The sequence below is a fragment of the Salmo salar genome, chromosome 17, assembly GCF_965601325.2.
Source record: "Salmo salar chromosome 17, fSalSal1, whole genome shotgun sequence".
NCBI lineage: Eukaryota > Metazoa > Chordata > Actinopteri > Salmoniformes > Salmonidae > Salmo > Salmo salar.
In genome coordinates this window covers 81013772-81036970 of record NC_138307.1, presented here as the reverse complement: position 1 = coordinate 81036970, position 23199 = coordinate 81013772, and the positions used below count along the sequence as shown (strand labels likewise).

Below are 23199 nucleotides of genomic sequence, written 5' to 3'. Positions count from 1 at the left end.
CTCCTTGTCTTTGTACCAACTTACAGTCATTATAATACACTGCTCCTTGTCTTTGTTCCAACTGACAGTCATTATAATAAACTGCTCCTTGTCTTTGTTCCAACTGACAGTCATTATAATAAACTGCTCCTTGTCTTTGTTCCAGCTGACAGTCATTATAATAAACTGTTCCTTGTCTTTGTTCCAGCTGACAGTCATTATAATAAACTGCTCCTTGTCTTTGTACCAACTGACAGTCATTATAATAAACTGCTCCTTGTCTTTGTACCAACTGACAGTCATTATATTAAACTGCTCCTTGTCTTTGTTCCAACTGACAGTCATTATAATAAACTGCTCCTTGTCTTTGTACCAACTGACAGTCATTATAATAAACTGCTCCTTGTCTTTGTTCCAACTGACAGTCATTATAATAAACTGCTCCTTGTCTTTGTTCCAACTGACAGTCATTATAATAAACTGTTCCTTGTCTTTGTTCCAACGGACAGTCATTATAATAAACTGCTCCTTGTCTTTGTTCCAACTGACAGTCATTATAATAAACTGCTCCTTGTCTTTGTTCCAACTGACAGTCAATATAATAAACTGCTCTTTGTTTTTGTTCCAACTGACAGTCATTATAATAAACTGTTCCTTGTCTTTGTTCCAACTGACAGTCATTATAATAAACTGCTCCTTGTCTTTGTTCCAACTGACAGTCATTATAATAAACTGCTCCTTGTCTTTGTTCCAACTGACAGTCATTAAAATAAACTGCTCCTTGTCTTTGTTCCAACTGACAGTCATTACAATAAACTGCTCCTTGTCTTTGTTCCAACTGACAGTCATTATAATAAACTGCTCCTTGTCTTTGTTCCAACTGACAGTCATTATAATAAACTGCTCCTTGTCTTTGTTCCAACTGACAGTCAATATAATAAACTGCTCTTTGTTTTTGTTCCAACTGACAGTCATTATAATAAACTGCTCCTTGTCTTTGTTCCAACTGACAGTCATTATAATAAACTGCTCCTTGTCTTTGTTCCAACTGACAGTCATTATAATAAACTGCTCCTTGTCTTTGTTCCAACTGACAGTCATTATAATAAACTGCTCCTTGTCTTTGTTCCAACTGACAGTCATTATAATAAACTGCTCCTTGTCTTTGTTCCAACTGACAGTCATTATAATAAACTGCTCCTTGTCTTTGTTCCAACTGACAGTCATTAGAATAAACTGCTCCTTGTCTTTGTTCCAACTGACAGTCATTATAATAAACTGCTCCTTGTGTTTGTACCAACTGACAGTCATTATAATAAACTGCTCCTTGTCTTTGTTCCAACTGACAGTCATTATAATAAACTGCTCCTTGTCTTTGTTCCAACTGACAGTCATTATAATAAACTGCTCCTTGTCTTTGTACCAACTGACAGTCATTATAATAAACTGCTCCTTGTCTTTGTTCCAACTGACAGTCATTAGAATAAACTGCTCCTTGTCTTTGTTCCAACTGACAGTCATTATAATAAACTGCTCCTTGTCTTTGTTCCAGCTGACAGTCATTATAATAAACTGTTCCTTGTCTTTGTTCCAGCTGACAGTCATTATAATAAACTGCTCCTTGTCTTTGTACCAACTGACAGTCATTATAATAAACTGCTCCTTGTCTTTGTACCAACTGACAGTCATTATATTAAACTGCTCCTTGTCTTTGTTCCAACTGACAGTCATTATAATAAACTGCTCCTTGTCTTTGTACCAACTGACAGTCATTATAATAAACTGCTCCTTGTCTTTGTTCCAACTGACAGTCATTATAATAAACTGCTCCTTGTCTTTGTTCCAACTGACAGTCAATATAATAAACTACTCTTTGTTTTTGTTCCAACTGACAGTCATTATAATAAACTGTTCCTTGTCTTTGTTCCAACTGACAGTCATTATAATAAACTGCTCCTTGTCTTTGTTCCAACTGACAGTCATTATAATAAACTGCTCCTTGTCTTTGTTCCAACTGACAGTCATTATAATAAACTGCTCCTTGTCTTTGTTCCAACTGACAGTCATTACAATAAACTGCTCCTTGTCTTTGTTCCAACTGACAGTCATTATAATAAACTGCTCCTTGTCTTTGTTCCAACTGACAGTCATTATAATAAACTGCTCCTTGTCTTTGTTCCAACTGACAGAGTCATTAGCCCATGCAACTGTTCTAATGCTCAGATAAGATCAGAAGTAAAGTCATTTTTGGTGGTTAAATTAGTCATAGTGTAATTACAAGGTATTGTAATCTTTCACTATCTTTACAACACAATAAAGATCTTACCATGTTCCATTTGGGGAAGAGGAAGTCCGTTCCAACGTACTCAAAGAAGTGAGCGAAGCCTTCCTTCAGCCAGACATCCTCCCACCACACAGGGGTTACCAGGTCACCAAACCACTGCAGCAAGAAAAGAAGAAAACAGCTGAGTTCAACTGAGCTTAGTCCCTTGTGTGACTGTCAACACAACCAACAGCTGAGTTCCACTGAGCTTAGTCCCTTGTGTGACTGTCAACACAACCAACAGCTGAGTTCAACTGAGCTTAGTCCCTTGTGTGACTGTCAACACAACCAACAGCTGAGTTCCACTGAGCTTAGTCCCTTGTGTGACTGTCAACACAACCAACAGCTGAGTTCAACTGAGCTTAGTCCCTTGTGTGACTGTCAACACAACCAACAGCTGAGTTCAACTGAGCTTAGTCCCTTGTGTGACTGTCAACACAACCAACAGCTGAGTTCAACTGAGCTTTGTCCCTTGTGTGACTGTCAACACAACCAACAGCTGAGTTCCACTGAGCTTAGTCCCTTGTGTGACTGTCAACACAACCAACAGCTGAGTTCAACTGAGCTTAGTCCCTTGTGTGACTGTCAACACAACCAACAGCTGAGTTCCACTGAGCTTAGTCCCTTGTGTGACTGTCAACACAACCAACAGCTGAGTTCAACTGAGCTTAGTCCCTTGTGTGACTGTTTAAAAAAAAATGCATATATACACTATTGTTCAACAGTTTGGAGTCCCTTAGAAATGTCCTTGTTTTTTAAATAAAAGCACTTTTTTTGTCCATTAAAATAACATCACATTAATCAGAAATACAGTGTAGACATTGTTAATGTTGTAAATGACTATTGTAGCTGGAAACGGCTGATTTTTAATGGAATATCTACATAGGCGTACAGAGGCCATTATCAGCAACCATCAGTCCTCAACTGGCAGCTTCATTAAATAGTACCTGCAAAACTTCAGTCTCAACGTCAACAGTGAAAAGGCAACTCCGGGATGCTGGCCTTCTAGGCAGAGTTGCAAAGAAAAAGCCAAATCTCAGACTGGCCAATAAAAAGAAAACATTAAGATGGGCAAAAGAACACAGACACTGAACAGAGGAACTCTGCCTAGAAGGCCAGCATCCCGGAGTCGCCTCTTCACTGTTGACGTTGAGACTGGTGTTTTGCAGGTACTATTTAATGAAGCTGCCAGTTGAGGACTGATGGTTGCTGATAATGGCCTCTGTGGGACAGACAGTATGACTACAACACTAGTATGTAGGAAACTAGAAGCAGGTTATTGTGGGACAGACAGTATGACTACAACACTAGTATGTAGGAAACTAGAAGCAGGTTATTGTGGGACAGACAGTATGACTACAACACTAGTATGTAGGAAACTAGAAGCAGGTTATTGTGGGACAGACAGTATGACTACAACACTAGTATGTAGGAAACTAGAAGCAGGTTGTTGTGGGACAGACAGTATGACTACAACACTAGTATGTAGGAAACTAGCAGCAGGTTATTGTGGGACAGACAGTATGACTACAACACTAGTATGTAGGAAACTAGCAGCAGGTTATTGTGGGACAGACAGTATGACTACAACACTAGTATGTAGGAAACTAGAAGCAGGTTATTGTGGGACAGACAGTATGACTACAACACTAGTATGTAGGAAACTAGAAGCAGGTTATTGTGGGACAGACAGTATGACTACAACACTAGTATGTAGGAAACTAGAAGCAGGTTATTGTGGGACAGACAGTATGACTACAACACTAGTATGTAGGAAACTAGAAGCAGGTTATTGTGGGACAGACAGTATGACTACAACACTAGTATGTAGGAAACTAGAAGCAGGTTATTGTGGGACAGACAGTATGACTACAACACTAGTATGTAGGAAACTAGAAGCAGGTTATTGTGGGACAGACAGTATGACTACAACACTAGTATGTAGGGAACTAGAAGCAGGTTGTTGTGGGACAGACAGTATGACTACAACACTAGTATGTAGGAAACTAGAAGCAGGTTATTGTGGGACAGACAGTATGACTACAACACTAGTATGTAGGAAACTAGAAGCAGGTTATTGTGGAACAGACAGTATGACTACAACACTAGTATGTAGGAAACTAGAAGCAGGTTATTGTGGGACAGACAGTATGACTACAACACTAGTATGTAGGGAACTAGAAGCAGGTTATTGTGGGACAGACAGTATGACTACAACACTAGTATGTAGGAAACTAGAAGCAGGTTATTGTGGGACAGACAGTATGACTACAACACTAGTATGTAGGAAACTAGCAGCAGGTTATTGTGGGACAGACAGTATGACTACAACACTAGTATGTAGGAAACTAGAAGCAGGTTATTGTGGGACAGACAGTATGACTACAACACTAGTATGTAGGAAACTAGAAGCAGGTTATTGTGGGACAGACAGTATGACTACAACACTAGTATGTAGGAAACTAGAAGCAGGTTATTGTGGGACAGACAGTATGACTACAACACTAGTATGTAGGAAACTAGCAGCAGGTTATTGTGGGACAGACAGTATGACTACAACACTAGTATGTAGGAAACTAGAAGCAGGTTATTGTGGGACAGACAGTATGACTACAACACTAGTATGTAGGAAACTAGAAGCAGGTTATTGTGGGACAGACAGTATGACTACAACACTAGTATGTAGGAAACTAGAAGCAGGTTATTGTGGGACAGACAGTATGACTACAACACTAGTATGTAGGAAACTAGAAGCAGGTTATTGTGGGACAGACAGTATGACTACAACACTAGTATGTAGGAAACTAGAAGCAGGTTATTGTGGGACAGACAGTATGACTACAACACTAGTATGTAGGAAACTAGAAGCAGGTTATTGTGGGACAGACAGTATGACTACAACACTAGTATGTAGGAAACTAGAAGCAGGTTATTGTGGGACAGACAGTATGACTACAACACTAGTATGTAGGAAACTAGAAGCAGGTTATTGTGGGACAGACAGTATGACTACAACACTAGTATGTAGGAAACTAGAAGCAGGTTATTGTGGGACAGACAGTATGACTACAACACTAGTATGTAGGAAACTAGAAGCAGGTTGTTGTGGGACAGACAGTATGACTACAACACTAGTATGTAGGAAACTAGCAGCAGGTTATTGTGGGACAGACAGTATGACTACAACACTAGTATGTAGGAAACTAGAAGCAGGTTGTTGTGGGACAGACAGTATGACTACAACACTAGTATGTAGGAAACTAGCAGCAGGTTATTGTGGGACAGACAGTATGACTACAACACTAGTATGTAGGAAACTAGAAGCAGGTTATTGTGGGACAGACAGTATGACTACAACACTAGTATGTAGGAAACTAGAAGCAGGTTATTGTGGGACAGACAGTATGACTACAACACTAGTATGTAGGAAACTAGAAGCAGGTTATTGTGGGACAGACAGTATGACTACAACACTAGTATGTAGGAAACTAGCAGCAGGTTATTGTGGGACAGACAGTATGACTACAACACTAGTATGTAGGAAACTAGAAGCAGGTTATTGTGGGACAGACAGTATGACTACAACACTAGTATGTAGGAAACTAGAAGCAGGTTGTTGTGGGACAGACAGTATGACTACAACACTAGTATGTAGGAAACTAGAAGCAGGTTGTTGTGGGACAGACAGTATGACTACAACACTAGTATGTAGGAAACTAGAAGCAGGTTGTTGTGGGACAGACAGTATGACTACAACACTAGTATGTAGGGAACTAGAAGCAGGTTATTGTGGGACAGACAGTATGACTACAACACTAGTATGTAGGAAACTAGCAGCAGGTTATTGTGGGACAGACAGTATGACTACAACACTAGTATGTAGGAAACTAGCAGCAGGTTATTGTGGGACAGACAGTATGACTACAACACTAGTATGTAGGAAACTAGAAGCAGGTTATTGTGGGACAGACAGTATGACTACAACACTAGTATGTAGGAAACTAGAAGCAGGTTATTGTGGGACAGACAGTATGACTACAACACTAGTATGTAGGAAACTAGAAGCAGGTTATTGTGGGACAGACAGTATGACTACAACACTAGTATGTAGGAAACTAGAAGCAGGTTATTGTGGGACAGACAGTATGACTACAACACTAGTATGTAGGAAACTAGAAGCAGGTTATTGTGGGACAGACAGTATGACTACAACACTAGTATGTAGGAAACTAGAAGCAGGTTATTGTGGGACAGACAGTATGACTACAACACTAGTATGTAGGAAACTAGAAGCAGGTTATTGTGGGACAGACAGTATGACTACAACACTAGTATGTAGGAAACTAGAAGCAGGTTGTTGTGGGACAGACAGTATGACTACAACACTAGTATGTAGGAAACTAGAAGCAGGTTATTGTGGGACAGACAGTATGACTACAACACTAGTATGTAGGAAACTAGAAGCAGGTTATTGTGGGACAGACAGTATGACTACAACACTAGTATGTAGGAAACTAGAAGCAGGTTATTGTGGGACAGACAGTATGACTACAACACTAGTATGTAGGAAACTAGCAGCAGGTTATTGTGGGACAGACAGTATGACTACAACACTAGTATGTAGGAAACTAGAAGCAGGTTGTTGTGGGACAGACAGTATGACTACAACACTAGTATGTAGGAAACTAGAAGCAGGTTATTGTGGGACAGACAGTATGACTACAACACTAGTATGTAGGAAACTAGAAGCAGGTTGTTGTGGGACAGACAGTATGACTACAACACTAGTATGTAGGAAACTAGAAGCAGGTTGTTGTGGGACAGACAGTATGACTACAACACTAGTATGTAGGAAACTAGAAGCAGGTTATTGTGGGACAGACAGTATGACTACAACACTAGTATGTAGGAAACTAGCAGCAGGTTATTGTGGGACAGACAGTATGACTACAACACTAGTATGTAGGAAACTAGCAGCAGGTTATTGTGGGACAGACAGTATGACTACAACACTAGTATGTAGGAAACTAGCAGCAGGTTATTGTGGGACAGACAGTATGACTAAAACACTAGTATGTAGGAAACTAGAAGCAGGTTGTTGTGGGACAGAGAGTATGACTACAACACTAGTATGTACGAAACAAGAAGCAGGTTGTTGTGGGACAGACAGTATGACTACAACACTAGTATGTACGAAACTAGCAGCAGGTTATTGTGGGACAGACAGTATGACTACAACACTAGTATGTAGGAAACTAGAAGCAGGTTATTGTGGGACAGACAGTATGACTACAACACTAGTATGTAGGAAACTAGAAGCAGGTTATTGTGGGACAGACAGTATGACTACAACACTAGTATGTAGGAAACAAGAAGCAGGTTATTGTGGGACAGACAGTATGACTACAACACTAGTATGTAGGGAACTAGAAGCAGGTTATTGTGGGACAGACAGTATGACTACAACACTAGTATGTAGGAAACTAGAAGCAGGTTGTTGTGGGACAGACAGTATGACTACAACACTAGTATGTAGGAAACTAGCAGCAGGTTGTTGTGGGACAGACAGTATGACTACAACACTAGTATGTAGGAAACTAGAAGCAGGTTATTGTGGGACAGACAGTATGACTACAACACTAGTATGTAGGAAACTAGAAGCAGGTTGTTGTGGGACAGACAGTATGACTACAACACTAGTATGTAGGAAACTAGAAGCAGGTTGTTGTGGGACAGACAGTATGACTACAACACTAGTATGTAGGAAACTAGAAGCAGGTTATTGTGGGACAGACAGTATGACTACAACACTAGTATGTAGGAAACTAGAAGCAGGTTATTGTGGGACAGACAGTATGACTACAACACTAGTATGTAGGAAACTAGAAGCAGGTTGTTGTGGGACAGACAGTATGACTACAACACTAGTATGTAGGAAACTAGAAGCAGGTTATTGTGGGACAGACAGTATGACTACAACACTAGTATGTAGGAAACTAGAAGCAGGTTATTGTGGGACAGACAGTATGACTACAACACTAGTATGTAGGAAACTAGAAGCAGGTTATTGTGGGACAGACAGTATGACTACAACACTAGTATGTAGGAAACTAGAAGCAGGTTATTGTGGGACAGACAGTATGACTACAACACTAGTATGTAGGAAACTAGAAGCAGGTTATTGTGGGACAGACAGTATGAATACAACACTAGTATGTAGGAAACTAGAAGCAGGTTATTGTGGGACAGACAGTATGACTACAACACTAGTATGTAGGAAACTAGAAGCAGGTTATTGTGGGACAGACAGTATGACTACAACACTAGTATGTAGGAAACTAGAAGCAGGTTGTTGTGGGACAGACAGTATGACTACAACACTAGTATGTAGGAAACTAGAAGCAGGTTATTGTGGGACAGACAGTGTGACTACAACACTAGTATGTAGGAAACTAGCAGCAGGTTATTGTGGGACAGACAGTATGACTACAACACTAGTATGTAGGAAACTAGAAGCAGGTTATTGTGGGACAGACAGTATGACTACAACACTAGTATGTAGGAAACAAGAAGCAGGTTATTGTGGGACAGACAGTATGACTACAACACTAGTATGTAGGAAACTAGAAGCAGGTTGTTGTGGGACAGACAGTATGACTACAACACTAGTATGTAGGAAACTAGAAGCAGGTTGTTGTGGGACAGACAGTATGACTACCACCCTGTCACTGTCACCACCCTGTCACTGTCACCACCCTATCAACACCCTCTCACTGTCACCATCCTGTCAATGTCACCACCCTGTCACCACCCTGTCACTGTCACCACCCTCTCACCACCCTGTCACTGTCACCATCCTGTCAATGTCACCACACTGTCACCACCCTGTCACTGTCATCAACCAGGTACCACCCTGTCACCACCCTGTCACTGTCACCACCCTCTCACCACCCTGTCACTGTCACCATCCTGTCAATGTCACCACACTGTCACCACCCTGTCACTGTCATCAACCAGGTACCACCCTGTCACCACCCTGTCACTGTCACCACCCTGTCACCACCCTGTCACTGTCACCACCCTCTCACCACCCTGTCACCACCCTGTCACCATCCTGTCACCGTCACTACCCTGTCACCACCCTGTCACTGTCACTACCCTGTCACCACCCTGTCACTGTCACTACCTGTCACCATCACCACCCTGTCACTGTCACCCCCTTCACCACCCTGCACCACCCATCCACCACCCTATCAGTACGCATTCACCACCCAGACACCACCCTATCAGCACCCAGACACCACCCTATCAGCACCCATTCAACACCCAGACACCACCCTATCAGCACCCAGTCACCATCCAGACACCACCCTATCAGCACCCAGTCACCACCCTATCATCACCCATTCACCACCCAGACACCACCCTATCAGCACCCAGACACCACCCTATCAACACCCAGACACCACCCTATCAGCACCCAGACACCACCCTATCAGCACCCATTCACCACCCAGACACCACCCTATCAGCACCCATTCACCACCCAGACACCACCCTATCAGCACCCATTCACCACCCAGACACCACCCTATCAGCACCCAGACACCACCCTATCAGCACCCAGACACCACCCTATCAACACCCAGACACCACCCATTCACCACCCAGACACCACTCTGTCAGCACCCAATCACCACCATGTAACCACCGTCACCACTCTACACCACCCAGTCATCCAGAGTACCAGAGAATTAAAGAGGTGGACTGTCTTATCCACCCTGTCACGACCCAGTCACCCAGAGAACCGGAGCACTAAAGAGACTCATGTAATATTTATCCTTGGCAGCTAAAGCCAGATCAAACTACATCACAGAGCAGGGCAGGGTAGGCAAACACAAAATGCTGCACTCTGCTTCTCTGGGCTGGCTTTAAAACAAGGCCCTTCTGAAACAGACAAGTCTCTCTCCCTCTGTATCTCTCTCTCTCTCTCTCTCACTCTCTCTCTCTCTCTCTCTCTCTCTCTCGTTACTTTTGGGGGCTCAAGTGATGCTTTCAGCTTTCATCAAATCTCTGCTGTAGGACGACCAAGTCTTTGACAACATTTGTTACGTCATTACTATGACAGCCTTATGTAGGGCTTATGAAGGCTCTATGTAGGCCTTGCGTAGGGCTTATGAAGGCTCTATGTAGGCCATATAGCAGGGTTCAAGTACAGTGTAACATCTGTGATGCCTGAACTGGCTGTTGGTTGGTTAGGGGGTTGGGTGGTTGGTTGGTTGGTTGGTTGGTTGGTTGGTTGGTTGGTTGGGGGGTTGGGGGGTTGGTTGGTTGGTTGGGGGGTTGGTTGGTAAGGGGGTTGGGTGGTTGGTTGGTTGGTTGGTTGGTTGGGGGGTTGGGTGGTTGGTTGGTTGGTTGGTTGGTTGGTTGGTTGGTTGGTTGGGGGGTTGGGGGGTTGGGGGGTTGGGTGGTTGGGGGGTTGGGTGGTTGGTTGGTTGGGGGGTTGGGTGGTTGGTTGGTTGGGGGGTTGGTTGGTTAGGGGGTTGGGTGGTTGGTTGGTTGGTTGGTTGGTTGGTTGGTTGGGGGGTTGGGGGGTTGGGGGGTTGGGGGGTTGGGTGGTTGGTTGGTTGGGGGGTTGGGTGGTTGGTTGGTTGGGGGGTTGGGGGGTTGGGGGGTTGGGTGGTTGGTTGGTTGGTTGGTTGGTTGGTTGGTTGGTTGGTTGGTTGGTTGGTTAGGGGGTTGGGTGGTTGGTTGGTTGGTAAGGGGGTTGGGTGGTTGGTTGGTTGGTTGGGGGGTTGGTTGGTTGGGAGGTTGGGTGGTTGGGGGGTTGGGTGGTTGGTTGGGGGGTTGGGTGGTTGGGGGGTTGGGTGGTTGGTTGGTTGGTTGGTTAGGGGGTTGGGTGGTTGGTTGGGGGGTTGGGTGGTTGGGTGGTTGGGGGGTTGGGTGGTTGGTTGTTTGGTTGGTTGGTTGGTTGGTTAGGGGGTTGGGTGGTTGGTTGGTTGGTTGGTTGGTTAGGGGGTTGGGTGGTTGAGTGGTTGGTTGGTTAGGGGGTAGGGTGGTTGGTTGGTTAGGGGGTTGGGTGGTTGGTTGGTTGGGGGGTTGGGTGGTTGGTTGGTTGGGGGGTTGGGGGGTTGGGTGGTTGGTTGGTTGGTTGGTTAGGAGGTTGGGTGGTTGGTTGGTTGGTTGGTTAGGGGGTTGGGTGGTTGGTTGGTTGGTTGGTTGGGGGGTTGGTTGGTTGGGGGGTTGGGTGGTTGGGGGGTTGGGTGGTTGGTTGGGGGGTTGGGTGGTTGGGGGGTTGGGTGGTTGGTTGGTTGGTTAGGGGGTTGGGTGGTTGGTTGGGGGGTTGGGTGGTTGGTTGGTTGGGGGGTTGGGTGGTTGGTTGGTTGGTTGGTTGGTTGGTTGGTTGGTTGGTTAGGGGGTTGGGTGGTTGGTTGGTTGGTTGGTTAGGGGGTTGGGTGGTTGGGTGGTTGGTTGGTTAGGGGGTTGGGTGGTTGGGTGGTTGGTTGGTTAGGGGGTAGGGTGGTTGGTTGGTTGGTTGGTTGGTTAGGGGGTAGGGTGGTTGGTTGGTTAGGGGGTTGGTGGTTGGTTGGTTGGTTGGTTGGTTGGTTGGTTGGTTGGTTGGAAATCTAGGTCACTTTATACTCTACGCTCCAGACCCCCTCCACATTGTCGACCCCCTCCCCTCGTCACCCTCCACATAGGTACAAAGAGAAGATCATCCCGTTTGATCAAGCCTCCATTACCATTTCCTGCAGTATACCGTGCCACAGATCTGGCAGCCAGCTGTTAAATATTTATAGAGTAAAATAAGCAAACGTGGAGGCCTGTTATCTCTACTGTAGTGTCCTCTTCTTGATCCATTGGAGCTGTGTCTTGATGCCTGCACTTAAAATAACGTAACAATGGTAATTAGACTCAATTGAGTGAGATGTAGGGAGGGACTTCAAAGACCAGGAAAACACAAAGCACTTTTATTGTGCTTTTGTGACAAATTTAGCATCAAATGGAAAAGATGAAGAGTGGTACAACCAACCGACATAAATAGTTTTTATTCCCGTTCAGGTTTTTTTATTTTATTTGGCAGCTTGTGTGTTGCTATTATTCCTGACAGCTGAAGAGCTATGATGTGATGTCATGTAAATACAGCATATAAAACTGCTCTGCCGAGAACTATATGCTGTCAGAATATTCAAAGTGTACTGATTCATTCTGCCGTCTCCGTGTCCAATTAAGGACTTTATGTAAAGATTTCACAAAAGTGAGAGAGTAATTCACAGTAAGCTAGCTGAGATGAAGTAGATAGAGTGGGTGCAGTAAGACATCAAGAGATGCACAAGACCGTTTGAATTACAGTACCAGTCAAAAGTTTGGACTCATTCAAGGGTTTTTCTTTATTTTTACTATTTTACTATTTCTACATTGTAGAATAATGGTGAAGACATCAACACTATGAAATAGCACATATAGAATCATGTAGTAACCAAAAAAGTGTTTAACAAATCAGAATATTATTTCGATTTTTGATTCTTCAAAGTAGCCACCGTTTGCCTTGATGACAGATTTGCCCACTCTTGGCATTCTCTCAACCAGCTTCGTGAGGTAGTCACCTGGAATGCATTTCAATTAACAGGTGTGCCTTGTTAAAAGTGAATTTGTTTTGATGTCTTCACTATTATTCTACAATGTAGAAAATAGTAAAAATAAAGAAAAACCCTTGAATGAGTACATGTGTCCAAACTTTTGACTGGTACTGTAGTTAGCAATATCAACTAGGACGGGGCCAAACGTCCTGTTAAGGTAGTATCCGATCCGGATTATAACAACCTGTGTGCTAGAGGTCTTCACGGATACCGAATACTCTAAACCTGATCTGGGACCCAAGCGGTTCTGGATCCAGAATTCTAAATAATGTCACGGGTCTGGGTCAGATCTAATATGATTGTCATGGGTCTCGGGTATGTGTAATTTTAACTGACTTTTCCGGAAGGGAAAGGGGGGATACCTAGTCAGTTGTACAACTGAAAGCATTCAACTGAAATGTGACTTCTGCACTTAACCCAACCCCTCTGAATCAGAGAGGTGGTGACCGCCTGTCATACAGATCTAAACACCATCGTTGCCGTAGAGAGAGAGAGAGACACGTTATCATTTATGCTGCTGCTCTTGCTTCCAGACTGGAGCTTGTTGTTGTTGGCCAATCAGAAGTCATCAAAGCAGCAATAGACTACAGTCATAGACCCTCCATGTGGAAAAAGTTAGGAGATATCTAATCAATGAAAGATGGAATTAAAATGACTGAATTAAAAGTTCAAGGAGAAGGATAGGCTACAACAACCAAGAACCAACAGGCAGGCTGCTACTTAATATTCATGAATGGAGTTGTTGTTGGCCAATCAGAAGTCATCAAAGCGGAAATAGGTTAATAGATAGGCTACAACAACCAAGAGCAAACAGGCAGGCTGCTACTTAATATTCTGAATGGAGTTGTTGTTACTTGTAACTGTAGAATGAGAAAGCCCATGCTGCCTCTATTAGCCTAGCTAGCTAACGTTCTCCAGGTTTGATGCCGCCTCAATTAGCCTAGCTAGCTAACGTTCTCCCGGTTTGATGCAGCCTCAATTAGCCTAGCTAGCTAACATTCTCCAGGTTTGATGAAGCCTTAATTAGCCTAGCTAGCTAACATTCTCCAGGTTTGATGCCGCCTCAATTAGCCTAGCTAGCTAACGTTCTCCCGGTTTGATGCAGCCTCAATTAGCCTAGCTAGCTAACGTTCTCCAGGTTTGATGAAGCCTCAATTAGCCTAGCTAGCTAACATTCTCCAGGTTTGATGCAGCCTCAATTAGCCTGGCTAGCTAACATTCTCCAGGTTTGACGCAGTCAAGGCAGATACTATAAAATCATATTTGATGATAAATAACCTAGCTATGGCAGCTATTAGTCTACTAGAGTGCAAGTCGGCTTGTTGGTTGTTTGCTGTCTCTCGTCTCTCATCTCTCCCTCCCTGTTCCCTCCTCCCTGCTCCCCATGTCACTCACTACAGCAGCACCACTCTCCCTCTGGTGCTTTATCGGATCAGACCGGGTCTGGATCCGACCAGGTCTATTCGGAACTAGTCTAGTTGTCCTTGTACTGTCACAAATACACAAGCACCTCGTCGGTTTGTTTAAACCGACAAGAGTAAACAGAAAAAATGAACACAGAGAATGCTTTTTTAATAATTCAACACCGCCACAAAGCAGCCGAACACTTAGTTTAAACAACATCTTAACCAGCCGAACACTTAGTTTAAACAGCATCATAACCAGCCGTACACTTAGTTTAAACAGCATCATAATCAGGCGAACACTTAGTTTAAACAGCATCATAACCAGCTGTACACTTAGTTTAAACAGCATCATAATCAGGCGAACACTTAGTTTAAACAGCATCATAACCAGCTGTACACTTAGTTTAAACAGCATCATAATCAGGCGAACACTTAGTTTAAACAGCATCATAACCAGCCCTACACTTACTTTAAACAGCATCTTAACCAGCCGAACACTTAGTTTAAACAGCATCATAACCAGCCGTACACTTAGTTTAAACAGCATCATAATCAGGCGAACACTTAGTTTAAACAGCATCATAACCAGCTGTACACTTAGTTTAAACAGCATCATAATCAGGCGAACACTTAGTTTAAACAGCATCATAACCAGCCGTACACTTAGTTTAAACAGCATCTTAACCAGCTGTACACTTAGTTTAAACAGCATCATAACCAGCTGTACACTTAGTTTAAACAGCATCATAATCAGGCGAACACTTAGTTTAAACAGCATCATAACCAGCCGAACACTTAGTTTAAACAGCGTCTTAACCAGGCAGACTTAGTTTCCACAGCGTCTTAACCAATCAGAGTTAGTTTCCACAGCGTCTTAACCAGGCAGACTTAGTTTCCACAGCATCTTAACCAGGCAGACTTAGTTTCCACAGCATCTTAACCGGGCAGAGTTAGTTTCCACAGCATCTTAATCAGGCAGAGTTAGTTTCCACAGCATCTTAATCAGGCAGAGTTAGTTTCCACAGCATCTTAACCAGGCATACTTAGTTTCCACAGCATCTTAACCAGGCAGAGTTAGTTTCCACAGCATCTTAATCAGGCAGAGTTAGTTTCCACAGCATCTTAACCAGGCAGACTTAGTTTCCACAGCATCTTAATCAGGCAGACTTAGTTTCCACAGCATCTTAACCAGGCAGACTTAGTTTCCACAGCATCTTAACCAGGCAGACTTAGTTTCCACAGCATCTTAATCAGGCAGAGTTAGTTTCCACAGCACCTTAATCAGGCAGAGTTCGTTTCCACAGCATCTTAACCAGGCAGACTTAGTTTCCACAGCATCTTAATCAGGCAGACTTAGTTTCCACAGCATCTTAATCAGGCAGACTTAGTTTCCACAGCATCTTAACCAGGCAGACTTAGTTTCCACAGCATCTTAATCAGGCAGAGTTAGTTTCCACAGCATCTTAATCAGGCAGAGTTAGTTTCCACAGCATCTTAATCAGGCAGAGTTAGTTTCCACAGCATCTTAATCAGGCAGAGTTAGTTTCCACAGCATCTTAATCAGGCAGAGTTAGTTTCCACAGCATCTTAATCAGGCAGAGTTAGTTTCCATAGCATCTTAATCAGGCAGAGTTAGTTTCCACAGCATCTTAATCAGGCAGAGTTAGTTTCCATAGCATCTTAATCAGGCAGAGTTAGTTTCCACAGCATCTTAACCAGGCAGAGTTAGTTTCCACAGCATCTTAATCAGGCAGAGTTAGTTTCCACAGCATCTTAATCAGGCAGAGTTAGTTTCCATAGCATCTTAATCAGGCAGAGTTAGTTTCCATAGCATCTTAACCAGGCAGAGTTAGTTTCCACAGCATCTTAATCAGGCAGAGTTAGTTTCCATAGCATCTTAATCAGGCAGAGTTAGTTTCCATAGCATCTTAATCAGGCAGAGTTAGTTTCCACAGCATCTTAATCAGGCAGAGTTAGTTTCCACAGCATCTTAATCAGGCAAACCTCTAAGAAGCAGCAGTGAGAGCACAAGCAGCAGTGTTGTGATGAGCTACTACGGGGGCCAAAGGTCACGTTTCTCACCCACTACGCGTTAAATAAACAACGTATTGTTTTGACCCCTACACCAGCAAAACTTCCACAGCTATGCATGATGCTAATTAGCTACAGCTCCATGCATTTATTATAAACATGGCAGCCAGCCAGGCAGAAACAGAGTTTATCCTTTAAAGTGGCAAACTAATGGACCTCTATAGTACATGTAACGTGGTGTGTGTGTGTGTGTGTGTGTGTGTGTGTGTGTGTGTGTGTGTGTGTGTGTGTGTGTGTGTGTGGTGTGTGGTGTGTGTGGGGAGGCAGAGGACTTCTCATTACCGGCCATACAGGAACACAAGAACATGGGATAACAAGACTCATTAGAGGACATCTTCCAGACCCCTGGAGGAATCACACAGACCTTTATAACCACCCAGCACACTAAGCAGGCTCTAACAGAGACCCAGCTAACTACTGAACACAGACCTTTATAACCAGCCAGCACACTAAGCCGGCTCTAACAGAGACCCAGCTAACTACTGAACACAGACCTGTATAACCAGCCAGCACACTAACCCGGCTCTAACAGAGACCCAGCTAACACACTAACCCGGCTCTAACAGAGACCCAGCTAACACACTAACCCGGCTCTAACAGAGACCCAGCTAACACACTAACCCGGCTCTAACAGAGACCCAGCTAACACACTAAGCCGGCTCTAACAGAGACCTAGCTAACACACTAAGCCGGCTCTAACAGAGACCCAGCTAACACACTAACCCGGCTCTAACAGAGACCCAGCTAACACACTAACCCGGCTCTAACAGAGACCCAGCTAACACACTAACCCGGCTCTAACAGAGACCCAGCTAACACACTAACCCGGCTCTAACAGAGACCCAGCTAACACACTAACCCGGCTCTAACAGATTCCCAGCTAACACACTAACCCGGCTCTAACAGAGACCCAGCTAACACACTAACCCGGCTCTAACAGATTCCCAGCTAACACACTAACCCAGCTCTAACAGAGACCCAGCTAACACACTAACCCGGCTCTAACAGAGACCAAGCTAACACACTAACCCGGCTCTAACAGAGACCCAGCTAACACACTAACCCGGCTCTAACAGAGACCAAGCTAACACACTAACCCGGCTCTAACAGAGACCCAGCTAACACACTAACCCGGCTCTAACAGAGACCAAGCTAACACACTAACCCGGCTCTAACAGAGACCCAGCTAACTACTGTACAGCTTCTAACACTGACCCAGCTAGCTCACTAACAGACCCAGCTAGCTAACACAGACCCTTATAGAACATCCATTAACATACCATATAACACAGGCCCAGCTAACTAGCTAACACCTGGAAAAGATGAAGAGTGGTACAACCAACCAACTGACATACATTATTTTTATTCCTGTTCAGGTTTTTATTTTATTTTATTTGGCAGCTTGTGTGTTGCTATTATTTCCTGCCAGCTGAGGAGCTATGATGTGATGTCATGTAAATACAGTGTATAAAACTGCTCTGCCGAGAACTATATGCTGTCAGAATATTCAAAGTGTACTGATTCATTCTGCTGCCAATGTCTGAATGTCAATGAGGAGCCAGGAATCTCCACATCCTATCCAACTCTCATTAACATACCCTATTTCACAGGCCCAGCTAGCTAGCTAACACAGACCCTTATCCAACACTCATTAACATACCCTATAACACAGGCCCAGCTAGCTAGCTAACATTGGAATCTAGTTCTCTAACTCAGACCCAGTTAACTATCTTTACATTTTAAATGTAATCTTTATTTAACAAGGCAAGTCAGTTAAGAACAAATTCTTATTTTTAATAATGGCCTAGGAACAGTTGGTTAACTGCCTTGTTCAGGGGCAGAATGACAGATTTGTACCTTGTCAGCTCGGGGATTTGATCTAGCAACCTTTCGGTTACAGGCCCAACGCTCTTAAAACTAGGCTACCTGCCGCCCCAAGGACCAGCTAGCTACTGTACAATATCTAACACAGACCCAGTTAACTATCTTACCAAGGACCAGCTAGCTACTGTATAATATCTAACACAGACCCAGTTAACTATCTTACCAAGGACCAGCTAGCTACTGTACAATATCTAACACAGACCCAGTTAACTATCTTACCAAGGACCAGCTAGCTACTGTACAATATCTAACACAGACCCAGTTAACTATCTTACCAAGTACCAGCTAGCTACTGTACAATATCTAACACAGACCCAGTTAACTATCTTACCAAGGACCAGCTAGCTACTGTACAATATCTAACACAGACCCAGTTAACTATCTTACCAAGGACCAGCTAGCTACTGTATAATATCTAACACAGACCCAGTTAACTATCTTACCAAGGACCAGCTAGCTACTGTACAATATCTAACACAGACCCAGTTAACTATCTTACCAAGGACCAGCTAGCTACTGTACAATATCTAACACAGACCCAGTTAACTATCTTACCAAGGACCAGCTAGCTACTGTATAATATCTAACACAGACCCAGTTAACTATCTTACCAAGGACCAGCTAGCTACTGTATAATATCTAACACAGACCCAGTTAACTATCTTACCAAGGACCAGCTAGCTACTGTACAATATCTAACACAGACCCAGTTAACTATCTTACCAAGGACCAGCTAGCTACTGTATAATATCTAACACAGACCCAGTTCACTATCTTACCAAGGACCAGCTAGCTACTGTACAATATCTAACACAGACCCAGTTAACTCTCTTACCAACGACCAGCTAGCTACTGTACAATATCTAACACAGACCCAGTTAACTATCTTACCAAGTACCAGCTAGCTACTGTACAATATCGAACACAGACCCAGTTAACTATCTTACCAAGGACCAGCTAGCTACTGTATAATATCTAACACAGACCCAGTTAACTATCTTACCAAGGACCAGCTAGCTACTGTACAATATCTAACACAGACCCAGTTAACTATCTTACCAAGGACCAGCTAGCTACTGTATAATATCTAACACAGACCCAGTTAACTATCTTACCAAGGACCAGCTAGCTACTGTATAATATCTAACACAGACCCAGTTAACTATCTTACCAAGGACCAGAAAGCTACTGTATAATATCTAACACAGACCCAGCTAACTATCTCAGAGACCCAACTAGCAAGCTAGCTTACCGAGATGACTGCACAACAGACAAAACTGTCATTACCGTACTCTATCACGACCACCTGAGTGTATATTAGCATGTTCTTTGTTTAAGGTTTACAGCTGAATGCTACTGTAGTGCTTTCTGGTTGTTATTCTTTTCACACTGACTGTAGCTATTCTTACGATGGATGACGTCATTACATGCCAAAGTTATCCACTTTCTGCGGCTAATAGTAGACAAATAGTGATTCATGTTACATTTACATTACATTTACATTTAAGTCATTTAGCAGACACTCTTATCCAGAGCGACTTACAAAATGGTGCATTCACCTTATGATATCCAGTGGAACAACCACTTTACAATAGTGCATCTAAATCTTTTAGGGGGGGGGTTAGAAGGATTACTTTATCCTATCCTAGGTATTCCTTAAAGAGGTGGGGTTTCAGGTGTCTCCGGAAGGTGGTGATTGACTCCGCTGTCCTGGCGTCGTGAGGGAGCTTGTTCCACCATTGGGGTGCCAGAGCAGCGAACAGTTTTGACTGGGCTGAGCGGGAACTGTGCTTCCTCAGAGGTAGGGGGGCCAGCAGGCCAGTGGTGGATGAACGCAGTGCCCTTGTTTGGGTGTAGGGCCTGATCAGAGCCTGAAGGTATGGAGGTGCCGTTCCCTTCACAGCTCCGTAGGCAATCACCATGGTCTTGTAGCGGATGCGAGCTTCAACTGGAAGCCAGTGGAGAGAGCGGAGGAGCGGGGTGACGTGAGAGAACTTGGGAAGGTTGAACACCAGACGGGCTGCGGCGTTCTGGATGAGTTGTAGGGGTTTAATGGCACAGGCAGGGAGCCCAGCCAACAGCGAGTTGCAGTAATCCAGACGGGAGATGACAAGTGCCTGGATTAGGACCTGCGCCGCTTCCTGTGTGAGGCAGGGTCGTACTCTGCGAATGTTGTAGAGCATGAACCTACAGGATCGGGTCACCGCCTTGATGTTAGTGGAGAACGACAGGGTGTTGTCCAGGATCACGCCAAGGTTCTTAGCACTCTGGGAGGAGGACACAAGGGAGTTGTCAACCGTGATGGCGAGATCATGGAACGGGCAGTCCTTCCCCGGGAGGAAGAGCAGCTCCGTCTTGCCGAGGTTCAGCTTGAGCTGGTGATCCGTCATCCACACTGATATGTCTGACAGACATGCAGAGATGCGATTTGCCGCCTGGTTATCAGAAGGGGGAAAATGTTGATTGAGTTGCGGGTGGGCGGGGTTGAATGGAGGGCTGCTAGAGGATATAACTGGAGGTTCCAATCCGCCCCAGGAAGATTCAGCCTTACATTTACATTTTAGTCATTTAGCAGACGCTCTTATCCAGAGCGACTTACAGTAGAGTGCATACATTTTTATTACATTTATTTTTTTTATTTTTTTTACATACTCCACGAACGTGAAAAGAATAAATGCGTCCCAAATCGCACCCTATTAAATATATAGTACACTACTTTTGACTAAGCCCTTGTGAAAAGTAATGTACTAAATATGAAAAAGGGTGCCATTAAGGTACCAATGACTCACCCACCCAGACCCTACACAGCTGCTGAATCAGGTTCAGTCTATTTGTCTTTTGTCTGTGTATTTCATTGGAATTCTCAGATATCTGTCAGAGACGGATGTGTGACGGATCCCATTTAAAAACCTTTCTGTTCTCATTCTCCTAAAACCCTTCATTGAAAACCCAAGGAGATTAGGTGTCCAGTCAGACTCCACTATCTTCACATACACTTTAAGGAATGACTCCTCTTGACACATCCCCTTTAACAAAGCTGCCGCTAATAGAATAGTGTTGTTGTGTTAATGGAGGGTGATGGGAGAGAACGGTGAGTGGTGAATAGTGTAACAGTGAAGCTAAAGCTGATGCCTATCCAACCTGTCGTTTCCAATAGGGCTCCGCTACGTACCAGGGCCTAATGAAGACCGAGTGAGCATGAAATAGAGAAACTCTTCAACGGTGATGGGCCGTGGTGTTACCTCAATGGGAGCCAATAAATTACCTAGCATTTACAAGTAAAAGCAGTAGCGGTGGGTGAACGTGGTTGCAGTGTCCTTTTGCAATCCATTGGTGTCTGAGCTCCAATAGATATAGTATCATCCCATGTTAAAAGGTTCTCTGAAAGGGGGAATTCAGTGGCTACTAATCAATGGTCTGTGTCTCCTCGAGTTAGGCCATAGTAATGTGATTTATAGTGGGAGGAGAGCTGGGTGACACTGCTGAATTACTGGAGCTTCACAGAGTTCCTTTAACAGATCACAGAGAGCAGTCTGCTTCCCAAATGTTACACTATGTCCTTTATAATGCCCAAAGGGCTCTGCTTAATATTAGTGCACAGTATAGAGAATAGGACTCTGGTCAAAACTAGTGCACTGTATAGGGAATAGGGCTCTGGTCAAAACTAGTGCACTGTATAGGGAATAGGGCTCTGGTCAAAACTAGTGCACTATCTAGGGAATAGGGCTCTGGTCAAAACTAGTGCACTGTATAGGGAATAGGGCTCTGGTCAAAACTAGTGCACTGTATAGGGAATAGGGCTCCGGTCAAAACTAGTGCACTGTATAGGGAACGCACACGGGGTGTCCGTTGAGGAGTGATCCAACGAATTGTACCCAGATGAGCTGATCAATATATCAAATGAAGTGCCGAGACCCAGTGCTATACTGTTTACATTCAACAACGGAACCCGCGGAATCTACTCTGAGACAATGGAAATGTGAAAAATCCTAAATCAAGCTTATATCTCAGTTGTAATGACAGCTTCGGGGATGGCTTAGCAACCGAGAGTCCAAGTAATGTTGTTAAACCTGGCGAGGCTTTCAAATGAAAATTTAAACGCTAATGATGGGTAATATACAGTGCCTTCAGAAAGTATTCACACACCTTGACTTTTTCCACATTTTGTTGTATTACAGCCTGAATTTAAAATTAATTAAATGTAGATTTTTTTGGGCACTGGCCTACACACAATACCGCATAATGTCAAAGTGGAATTATGTTTCTAAATTTTTTTACAAATTAATAAAAAATGAAAAGCTCAAATGTCTTGAGTTAATAAGTATTAAACCCCTTTGTTATGGCAAGCCTAAATAAGTTCAGGAATAAATATTTGGTTAACAAGTCACATAATAAGTTTCATTTACTAATTTTGTGTGCAATAATAATGTTTAACTTGATTTTTGAATGACTACCTCAGCTCTGTATTCCACACATACTATTATCTGTAAGGTCCCTCAGTCGAGTAGTGAATTTCAAACACAGATTCAACCACAAAGACCAGGGAGGTTTTCCAATGCCTTGCAAAGAAGGGCACCTATTGGTAGATGAGTAAAAATAAAACATTGAATATTCCTTTTAGCATGGTGCAGTTATTAATGACACTTTGGATGGTGTATCAATACTCCCAGTCACTCAGAGGGTTGAATACTTATCTAATCAAGATATATTAGTATTTTTTTTCTTCATATATATATATATATATATTTTTTTTTTAATATATATTTATTTTTTTTTTAAAAAATTTAGAATTTTTTTACAAATGTTAGTATTTTCTGTAGATCGTTGACAAAAATGACAAATCCATTTTTAATCCCACTTTGTAACACAACGAAAT

At 43.4% G+C, this 23199-nt stretch overlaps 1 protein-coding gene across 1 annotated transcript in view; it reads right to left on the bottom strand.

Annotated features, from left to right (window-relative positions):
• LOC123731884 (thyrotropin-releasing hormone-degrading ectoenzyme) overlaps positions 1-23199 on the bottom strand; it is a 464288-nt gene that overhangs the window by 217173 nt on the left and 223916 nt on the right. The window contains exon 5 of the mRNA XM_082964249.1: positions 2306-2419. Within this exon, the coding sequence (XP_082820375.1) occupies positions 2306-2419 (114 nt within the window). The remainder of the gene's footprint in view (positions 1-2305; positions 2420-23199) is intronic.